Genomic DNA, 11264 nt, shown 5'->3' with positions numbered 1-11264 from the left:
TAATGTTAAAATGAAAAATATGGGCCAGCCCCGTGATCTAGTGGTTAAGTTCGGCACACTCTGCTTCAGCAGCCTGGGTTTGGTTCCCAGGCGTGGACCTACACCACTCATTGACAGCCATGCTGTGGCGACAACCCACATACAAAATAGAGTAAGATTGGCAGGGATGTTAGCTCAGAGCAAATCTTCCTCAGCAAAAAAAAAAACATATATATATATAAACAATTCAAAAGACAATTAGCGAATTTAATTAACTACTGTATTACTATACCTCATTTTGAAGCACTTCACTGTAAAATATCTTAGGCTTGGATTACTTAAAGAGTATTTAATTATTCAAGAGCAATTAATAAATTTTTTGTATTTTACTTTTAGGACAATGTACATGACTTTTATTGACATAATTTGACACAGAAACATCTTTCTTGATGTATCTACTTATTATAAAGCAAGAGATTTACTAAGAGGCAGAAAGAAAAAGTACAGAACACCAATCTTTACAGATCAAATTTATTTTGATTTTTCTGAAAAATATCAGGAACTATGAAAAACAAGCTGAATATGTGGCCATACCAAAAGCAAAATACAAGTGAAATAACTTGGAGAAATCAAGTTTAACCTTACAGAAACATGTTTTAAAGTACCAACTTTAACATTCTTCCCTCCATAGAGCAAAACAGGTTTACCAAACCACAACACTAAAGTGGAGCTTTTTTAACTGACATAATTTTTTCAAATAAGAATCAAAAGAACCAAAAAAGCACTCAATTCCCACCTTGGAATCTCATCATTTATAAAATAACATACTCAACTGTCAGTGAAAATCAACACTTGGTAAACCTGAAAACAAACCTTTCAAATCAATCAATTCAGATTCCAACAGAACACAGTATACCTGAGAGCTGGGGAAGAACAGCTTTTATCACTCTCAGGTCTCACCAAATACCAATAAATACAAACGGGGATTAAAAACAAACTATTAAATCAAAATCTTTCCAGGGAATAGCAGCTTTCACAAACTAAAAGGAAACCAATTCCACAAAGCTGTATGTTCTATAAGGATATAGCCTATTTTATTCCCAGAGTCTTGCACTGTCAAAATACAAGTATTTTTGTCTTGGACAAGTCTGTTGAAGGCACCAAAATCCTATCCTCCAAATGACATTTATGACGCTCTTATCACCCTTTGGATGACTTCAACCTATTAACTTTCTAAATATCTAAAGATATATAAAAAAGTGCCAGCCTCATCTGCATTAGCAAGGCCCTGTCTATTCTCTTTGCCCCTCCCAAATCCTTAAAGTCTGGTTTACCAAGCAGGCCCACTAGCTAGGAGGATAAAAATATATGCCCACATTCACTAGCCATTAAACCAACAGCCACTGGTGCAGGAAGTCTTAGCACTTATAAGACTTTCAAACTTTTTAAAACTTAAAAAATAAACCCATCTCCAAAAGCTAATTTCACAGTCCCTTAATATTCTGAATTGGGACATCTTATTTTGCAGCCCTCTTCGGTGTCTGTCTCTTCCAGCCTTATTCAGTAGTTTTACTCTAGAGGAACCCTTGAAAAAGCTTTCAAATTAAGGGAACCCTCAAGGCACGTGAATGTGAGCACTAAGTTGAAGGATACTGTCGTTGCACAGAAATCCAGAACTGTCAGACCAGGACTCACAGAGTTCTTTCTCTTCTCTCAAAGACACAATCTCAGGCTGAGGACATTTAGAGAAAGGGTTCCTCATCAAGTCACACACCAGTGTTGGGAAAAAGAGGGGAAACGCTATTTGATTTGATTTTGCAGCTCTTCAAGGAGAGTTTTAGTAAGGCTTGATACTTGTTGCTGTCTTTCTTCATTCTGAAGCCCAAGTGGCTGTGGAAACATTTCAAGAGTTCCTTTGCCAATGTGACTGTTCCAAAGACTCGGTTTCTTTTTCATCTAAGAATCACGTCACTTAAGAAAAGACATTTTCTCCAGGACCTTGCAGAAACTTGTTCATACAATGAAAAATGTTTGCTAAACAGACTAGTTTCTGTAGCCATTCTTCATCTTCAAAGCATTCAGCAAAATCTGGCCTAGTATTTTCTTGTAAGTACTCTGGAAATTCACCTTTCAACTCAAATATCCTGTTGAGAAATCTTCCTCTGATAAGCCACTGGATTTCTCTATGTAGCAGATTTAGGTGCCCTTTGTTCAGGTTTTAGTTTTTGGTTTTTTTAGAACATTCTCGCATAAATGGGTCTTTAATAAAGTTAACCATTTTTGTAGCATTATTCAGAACTTTCTTCATTTCATCTCCAAGTTTTTTATATCAGCACCTCTCTGTGAAGCAAGCAGTGTGCTGTAACATCAACATCAGGATTTTCTTTTACTAAAATGAGCCAAAACTTGTCATGGAATGAACCGCTGATGGGGCACTAGGCATCGAGATGACAAATCTTTGGTTTTCAAATATGGAGGAGACCCATTAAATTTATATTGGCCTTTGTTTCGGGGAGGCTCCTAACAGCAGAAAAAGTTTTCTTGAATTTTACCATCATTTACAAATCTTACAAATGCTATAGCACGACAAATATCTGGGAAATATGTTGAGTCATTAACCCAGACAGAGAAGCTCCTGCTTTTCAGTTAATTACACAAAACCTCTTCAGCATCATGTGACATAAGTCAATCTATTAAATTGAGAGTAAAGTCTTTTCAATTTCATGTACTCTTTCTTGCCCTAGCATTTTAATGTTGGTGGTGTTAGATTCTTACTAACTAGGTGAATTTTTCTTTTCTGGAATAAATTCTGCTACTAAATAATTTGCTTCCTAAACCTTTTCACTGAATGTGATTTTTTTGAACAAAAGCTTTACCATTTAGACATGCCAAAAGTCATTTAAAATAATCAACGCCTTTACTTATCAAATGGCTATGATTTATAGTTACAATTGCTGGAGAAAATGCTAGCTTTGTACATTGCATTCCACAGACGATGTGCAATGGAATAGGACAGCTTGGACTGAGTCTATATAAAGCCACTGAGAAGTAGCTTTCCTTGTAAACAAACAATTTCTTTGTGTCCCTGGTAGCACTAGTATACTACAGTAACTCAGAATACTGTAATTCTTCATCACTAACCTTATCAGAAATATCTGTAGTTCTATACCTAAAATGCTTCTCTTCTATCTCACACCTTGCCTTCAAAAATTGCAGCACTGGACCGTCAGATCTGTTTGTAACAAACAAATGTTAATAAAATATAAAAACGGGCACAATAACTAAAGAAAATCACAAAAAGTACAAACACGTCACAAAACAATTCACTTCTAACCTACATGACCCATGTTTTTGCAATGTTTACAACAAAGAGGTAGGAGACAGCTGAGTTGCAACACAAAAATTCTTTCCTTAGAACTTCCCTTCGGGTTTATCTGTCACAAAGCTTGTTTGCTTGCATTAAGTCAGTCGGCAATGCAGAAAGGGAGGCTGGGAAGGTAGTCAAGAGGGACAGGCCATCATCATCCTCCTCCTACCACTCCCCTCCCTGTGCAACTGTTCACCAATTATCCACAGCTTCTCCTAGCTCACCCCAATGCATGTGAGCCTACTGCACACTGTCACACAGGGCAGAAAAGATCTCTAACAAAACTGTTAACAGGGCTGCTCAATCATCGTTCACTACCGTGAGCACAGCATTATGCAGCATACAAAGTTCAAAAATAATATTTTCAGTCAAAATTTTATATGGAATCCCAGCAACATCTCACAGAACCCCAGTTCAGAAACCCACCTCTAACACCAAATGATTTTTTTTCCTATGAGACGTCATTTCCGTTTGACTCAGATTCTTCTGTGACTTGACTTGCAAGTTCAGGCTTAGCTCCTCCCTCATTCACCACCTGAGTCTCAGATATTGGTTTTGTCTGCTCCAGCTCCTCACTATTCGCTGGTACCACTTGCTGGTTATTTGTTCCTTCTGCTGGGTCATTTTGATTTGATGTGTCACCAGATTCCAGTTTAGCTTCTCTCCCATTTCCTGCTTGTGCTGCCTGCTTTGGATTAAGCTGTGATGGGTCCTTAGCACTCTTCACCACCTCCTGGAGATTATATTTTCTGAACAACATATAATCTTTCACAACACTCAGGCAACAGACAGCTTTAATGATTTCTACTACCACTGTGTACTGTGGATTGGTAAGATCCACTTTGTTTTCTGAATTGAGGCTGCCTACTATTCCTGTAACAAAAACAATAGGGACACAGTCTGAGAAGGATACATGAAGCTTGATGGACAAAAAACAATCTTTCATCTCTTTCTGTTCGGGACTTGCTAAAGCAATATATATACTAGTCCACTCACGGTATATACACTAGTCCACTACACGGACCTCAATCAAATTCCCTGAACTTTTTCAATAAATAAATACAAATGAAATCCTGAAACATTTAAGAGTATTTTTTTTTCCCAAAGAAAATTCAATCGATTTGGAAAACACTTATTATCTAACTACCAGAAAATCTCATATCCAACATACTGAAATCATTTAGGTTGGATATTATAAGGACATTTTAATATACTTGTTCTACATTTGAAAAAGTAACCCTTAAATCTTTTAAAGACGTTCTTAAAAACAAGTACTTACCACTGCACACCAATGTAAAAGCACTAAGAAACATACCTGCCAATTCTTTGATAACTTCTTCTCTATTCATGTGACTGTTATTTCGAGATTTGTATACAATCTGAAATGTCCCTTTGTTTGGAGCTTTAAACCAGGGTTCCAAAAATGTTTCTGCATATTTCTTCATATCTTCTAAGAAAGCCTTGCATGTGCCTGAGATGGGTAACATTCGTAGAATAACCCGAGTCTTCTTCTTTTTGGTTTTGTACATATCCTGCAGAATGTGATGGACCAATTTTTCAGGTTCTAAAAGAAAAAAATCAGCACAGAGCAAACAAGAAAGAATATAAGTTCTCATTTTAAAGACTCTTCAAACTCTCTAAAATGAATTTTCAATGGCAGTGACATAAGTCAACAATAGAGTAGAAGAAATTATCATAATGAATTTAAATTAGTCTAACCAATCATTTTTTCCACCTAATATTTCTTCAGTGTTTACTATGTATTAACACTGTATCTAATACTCTACCTCTTCAGCATTATTACCGCTTTCACTAGAAACAATTGTTCATGAAGACACTGGAGTTAACATCTTTGTGATGTCTGATTTACCCAAGGACACCACTGTACCGTTGTTTTCCTATAACAATAGCAACTATCGATAACAACTATCAAAGTAACAAACATTAAATAGTACACTTTTACAAAAACAGACAAAACAAAAATCTGCAAGTCACTTAAGAAGAATTCACTAATCCATTAGCTAGAGTTGTACAGAAGTCTAGACCCCAGACCTTGGAGGAGCTCCAGAACCATGAATTGCACAAGATCATGATATCGTCCTTAGGCCACATCCTGACTACATACAAGTCCATTTTGGGCTGCTCAGTGTTTCCAATACTTTTAAATCACTTAACCACATTTAAAAATCTAGAAACTTCTCCTGATTTCCCAACTTCTGAAAAACCAGAAGATCTGGCCCTACCAGAACTACCTTCCCAAATGGCTGGAGCCATTCCAAATTAGCTGGAGCTGAGTAGCAGCTGCTCCTTTTAGACAGAACATATACTCTTGTTTTGCCTAAAGTTACATACAAAGAAAGTAGCAAAGCCAAGCTTCCACTCCTAAGCCAATGCTATGTCCACCACCCCTTCTACCTCTCCATATGCCTAGGGCTAACACAGTACAGACAGGATGCAATCAAGTGATTAACTGAGCCATGGCCATGAAGCCATTTTGTAGGCAGTGCTCTCTGAGACAGGGAGATGCCCAGACATTATAGGACCAGTAATCTTAAGGCGTATTAGTCAGACACACCTATGCCAAGTGTCCTGATGAAGACTACATTATTTGCTCCACTCTCCACTGACTGGAATCTTCTTAGCCTCATCTCCGTAGATGCCTTAAGGTCACCAACTTCTTTCTTCAAAGCAGCCTCCACGTCATCATCACCTCCCTCACTTCCAGAGGGCTGCTGATCCTTGTCTGTAAACTGTTTGCATAACATTAACAAGTAGAAACGCCACAACAGTTCATGTTAAAAGCTATAATTAACTACTTATGTGAAATCCCCAATGTCGGCACAACATCAACAATAAAACTTTTTATTAAGAGACTGAAACATCACTCCCTCCAAAATTCAGAGGAAGAAGGGAGTTCCCTCAGACTATGGTACATATAATTTTAAAATGTTTTCAAAAGCATCTTGACAGTCTGAGACAGAGGGCAATGTGCTCACTAAATGATTTCAGGGTGGACCTTAATCCCGTCACTAGATATCTTTGTGCCTGATATGACACTCTCCTCTTGGTGAGATGAGACCAAATAGTTATGGAATTAGAAACTCTTACTCCTGTTCTACTGAGGAACAGGGAAGAGAAACAGCTCAAGAACTTGCTGACAGTACCAGTGTAGAAAGGACATGCACTTGTTGTCCAGTTCTCTGCCTCACCAACAGAGCTGCCAATCAGGCACTAACACAACTGTACACATTACACAGCCTTTACTATAGACCAGGATGTATTCTATGTACGTAAGCAACCTTTTAGCTAACCTTAAGAAATACTATCATTGTTCTCTTCTTTATCTAGCTCAGCAGAATTAGATAACGAGCCCAAGCCCCAGAGCTAGTAAATGACAGTACCTGAATTCAAATCCCCTTGGGACGATCCTGCATTTAATTCCTTGGGGTGTTCGTGTGTGTTATTAGTCCAGACCCTAAGCCAAGAATATAATTATTTCCAAACTGTGACGGGGCAATTAGATCTTTAGGTGGTATTGGTACAAAAGTTTTTACTTTTTAAAATGTATTTATACGTGCATTTGAGACATAACTAGCACTAATACTAAACCCACTCTTCCAGAGATACTGCTTAGGACCAACACATTATCACCGCCACGGTGTTCAGATGGCGGTAAGACACGGCAAAAACCACGAGGAATGAGGTTTGCTCGTGTGAACCGGACCATCTACCGAACCTACTCGAGCCTCAGTGTCCTCGTGAACATTACGTCACAAGGATATCGTGAGGAGTAAATGTTTCTGAAAGAGCTTCAGAAACAGAAGCCCTGAGCCGCAGGAAGAAATCTAGAAAGGGGAGCCACCGTGATTCACAATGGGTAAAAAAAACCCCAAGGTGCAAGCATTGCACGACGCGAGGGGGCGGGAACCGGGGAAGACACGCCCCTTCCTCGCCACGCTCACGACAAAACCAGCGCATGCGTATACAGAAAGCCGGCCTTCCAGCCTTCCCGCCTTCCCTCCTTCCTCAAAGCCCTAATGGCCGGCCGGCCCTCCGCGAGCCTGTACCTTCTCGGGGCCGTAGACGTCGTCTCCGTACTCGTTGAGCAGGCTGTAGGCCTCCTCCAAGCACCTGCGCTCGTTCATGTTGCAGGTGATGAGAATGCCCTGTAATCCGGGTTCCAGTTGCCGGGGCCCGCCGCCGTCACAGCGTCGAGCCCGCTTGGCCGGCACATACTGAGCCTTGCCTTTGCGCTTCCCGCCGCCAGACTGAGGAGGCTGCTGGACAGGCGTCGCCATGCTGCGGGAGAGCTGAGGCTCCCGAGAATCGGGCTATCACACGGCTCTCGGCGACCTCACCTCTGCGGGCGCGGGCTGGTGACGTCAGACGTTCGCGGCGGCCTCACCAGCCCCGCCTCCCAGCTTCCTTCCGTGCTGCGCCGGTCCTAAAGCCCGTTGGAGGCTGTCTGTGGAGAGGGAGCGCGAGGCCCGCCGCTGCCCCGCCCCTCGCGAGGATTGACAGGCGTTTCTTTCACGTCACTCCCGGAAGGAGGGGTTTCCCTGGAAAGTAGCCTGTGGAGGGAACCGGACTGTAAAGTTAGATGCTGGTCTCCAAGTGGCTTTAGATCGTGCTTGCAAAGAACTGTTTCATTTACTCATTCATATTCATTGATCCATTCAGTTAATATTTATTAAGCACCTGTGCGCTAGTTATTGTCCTGAGTACTGAGGTTGAGACCATTGGCAAAGCAAGACACAGTTCATACTCACGTTGCCCTTGTAGGCTAATGTTTCCTAGAAGTCAGTGCGGCCGTCCAAACCACCCTACTTATTTTTGCTCCTATTGAAATGTGCATATTCAATAGACTTTCCCTTAGTATTCTTGTTGCAGGACCCCAAAGGTACAAAGAAAAACAGGACACGACATACAAGGAACTCGTTGAAGTTACAGACCTGATTATCAGAATGAGAAATACAAAATACAGGGAAACTGGGCCAAACTTCTTAACATTAAGTTGTCACCATGGGGACATTTTAACTTGTAAAATATATTTACATTAATACCAAAAATATTGTCCGTATCAATGTCTTCACACACTTTTGTTGGACACTGGTGTCATAAGTGATAGTGACATTTTGGTGAATTATTGTTCCAAGTGCATTTGGTTTGGACAGGAAATCACATTCCTCACTTCTGAACAAAATCATGAAAAGCCAAAACAGGGTTTGTCGTTTGTTGCCCTAGGAAGGATTATCTAAACCTTCCTAGGTAACCAGGATTACCATTTTGGTCCAGTGACCCCAAAATGTGGAGTGGATTGTAGTAAAGGATGTCAGGAAAAAAGAACCTATTATTTACTGTGAGGACTGCATCTCTCAGATTCCCATTCTTCTGACTCCCATGAAAAAGTAATGCTGATATGAAGTAATGGTCTAGAACTCCATATACATCTCAAAAAATTTTCACTAAGAGTAAAGGAAAATATTCATCTTTTCTCCAATGAAGTATACCTTGCCATTTTCTTTTCTTCATACCTGTCCCCAAAATGTTTAAGAATCCACTCAGACTGGATAAGTAAGCAATCCCTTCAGAGTTAACCTCATAATATTCCCCATACCCTTAAGTCAGGAATCCAGCTCCTTTACTTCATACGGTTAGAAGTCAACTTGACCTTTATAAATCCCTTGTCTTGGGGTTACACTTTTGACAGTGTACTGCTTTTGGTGAGCAAATGCAGGAATACTGTGCATTTTACTGACCTAGATATTTCAGTCTCACATTCTGAGATTTGTTGTCTATGGAGGAACAAAATATTAAGAGAAAAAGTAATTAGCCTGATGCTGAACTTCATGGTTAACTTGTTTTTTTCTTCATTATATAATGTGTAATGTAAAATATATATATATATATATATATATATATATATGTGTGTTGTTTGCATAACCTTATCTTTCCTTAGGTTCTTTTGCTTAAATTAGTAATATTAAGCCTTGAGTTCTTGATGCTAAGGTGTTAACTGTCCTATTCCACACTGCAGAGTAGGACAAATGGAAAACATTCATTTCTCTTTCATGGTGACCCTTCTGGCCAACTATGGAAGTGATTTCATAACAAACAGGATACTTGAGGAAGTGTTTTCCAATATGTCTTTATTTAATACTATTATTCTAGGGGCCGAAGGCAGAGAAATAACCAGATTCTATTTGCAAAAAACCAACTTCACTTGACTGTTTCTAAAGGCTTTCAGTAGTGGTAGGAGCTGGGTTGGAATATGGTGTTTAGGTATGAACTTACAGGTAATTGAAGGTTACAGTATTCTTTGTCTTCTTGTAATGATGAAGGCTTGGTTATATAGACTTTGTTTGTTCTCCTTGTTGATTGTATGATTTGGAGGAAGCTGGTTGTATGATTGTGGAGAGATTTGGATTCAGGGAGCTGTCTTTAACTTCCAGACCCTGAAGGCTCTCCCAAAGTTTTTACAAGTATCTATTTTCACCTGCCTTTCCAATACGTAATGCTGTCAGTATTGTTTGTTTTCTCAGTGTGATGGTTGAAGATGGTATTCCATTGCCAACTTCATTTTTAATTAATGAATTCTAGCATCGCTGCATATTGGTTATCTGTAATTATTTCTCAGTAAATTTTTTATTCACACCCTTTGACAGTTTACTAATTGGGTTTTTGGAGCTCCTTCAGTATTGATGTGAATCATTTGTCTATTTTACATGTTGCTAATGTTTTTTTCTGAGTCTGACGCATCTTTTAACTGTGTTTATAGTATTGTTGCTAAATGGAATAGTGTATTTTCTGAGTCTTTGCACATTCATGTAAATCTTTTTGTCTTCACTCGTGGATGAGAGATTGTCTGGCTATATAATGCTTATCTCACAACATTTTACCCCTCATCTCTATCCACACACATTGCACCATTGTATTCTAGAATTGCAGATGAGCAGTCTAATGCCAATATGACCTTTTTATTTCTTTCTTCCCAGATGCCTAGGAAATTTTATTTCTTCTCTAAATTCAAAAACTTTCTCAATATGCGTTATGGTAATATTTTTTTCTTATTATTCTTGCCTGGTATATGATGTTTTCCTTTTGATGATTGGGGCCTTCCTTCAGTTCTCGAAAGTTTTTTCTGACATGTGTTTAAGTACTGTTTCTCCAATTTGCTCTGTTCTCTCCATCAGACATGCCAATCATTCTTATATTGAAAACCTCTTCCACCTCTGGAATCTTCTGACTCATTATTTTCTCTCTTTTCCTTTATCCCTTTCTTTCTGAAAGAATTTCTCAAGAATGACTTCAACATTATTGGTTTAGTTCCCGGTAGTATAAATTCTGATCTTGACTGTTTCTAAGCTGCATTTAATCTCAAGGGAAATTTTATTCTTTTCAAAATATTTCCTCTTTATCTATTTCTATCATGCCAACCTCTCCCTTTACAGCTCAATCTCTCAACTTATCATATAATTTTTCATTTCTTGTTTCGGAGAGCAATTTCCTGAATTTTATTGAGAACACAAACACAACAGAAGCTTTCTGAAGTGTGCTTCTGTTTCCTCTAATAGAACTCTTTCAAAGACTCTTCTTCAGACTGTTACACTTAACATTTCTGTATTCATGCTATACAATCTGAAAAAAAAAGACCAAGATACATGGTTAAGATATATGTTGTTCTTATATTCACTTCTGCTTATTCATCAAGGAATAAGAAATGTATAGCCTTTTCCTATTTGTTATATATTATTTCTCCTTCATTCCCCTGAGTTCGCATCAGGTTGCTGTGTGATCTATTTCTTCTTCTTGCTCTGAAGTTGGAGAACCATGTGATGTGCACAGCCTTTAGCCAAATTTTCAGTTTAAAACAGCCAGTGATCATTAAACTTCCCAGTTTCAAAAGTCACTTATTCTT

General features: G+C 38.9%; 1 protein-coding gene across 1 annotated transcript; it reads right to left on the bottom strand.

Moving 5' to 3' along the window:
- Positions 1-496: 496 nt before the first annotated feature.
- Positions 497-7717, bottom strand: LOC101391047 (THUMP domain-containing protein 1). Its single transcript, XM_014796985.2, has 4 exons — positions 7414-7717; positions 5922-6096; positions 4662-4910; positions 497-4219 (listed from the first exon to the last, which is right to left on the bottom strand). Exons 1-4 carry the CDS (start codon positions 7642-7644, stop codon positions 3798-3800), a joined length of 1077 nt encoding a protein of 358 aa, XP_014652471.1. The 5' UTR covers positions 7645-7717; the 3' UTR covers positions 497-3797.
- Positions 7718-11264: the final 3547 nt, after the last annotated feature.

Source organism: Ceratotherium simum, chromosome 26 (assembly GCF_057802395.1).
Source record: "Ceratotherium simum simum isolate JZ-2026a chromosome 26, ASM5780239v1, whole genome shotgun sequence".
Classification (NCBI taxonomy): domain Eukaryota; kingdom Metazoa; phylum Chordata; class Mammalia; order Perissodactyla; family Rhinocerotidae; genus Ceratotherium; species Ceratotherium simum.
Note: the sequence above shows the minus strand (reverse complement) of the source record. Positions and strands in the feature narration are given on the sequence as shown.

Coding starts and splice junctions, on each gene's coding strand:
- LOC101391047 (XM_014796985.2), bottom strand. CDS start 7,644: ATGGCGACGCCTGTCCAGCAGCCTCCTCAGTCTGGCGGCGGGAAGCGC. Junction 6,097..7,413: donor ACGTCTACGGCCCCGAGAAG/GTACAGGCTCGC, acceptor TTATGCAAACAG/TTTACAGACAAGGATCAGCA. Junction 4,220..4,661: donor AGTTATCAAAGAATTGGCAG/GTATGTTTCTTA, acceptor TTTTTGTTACAG/GAATAGTAGGCAGCCTCAAT.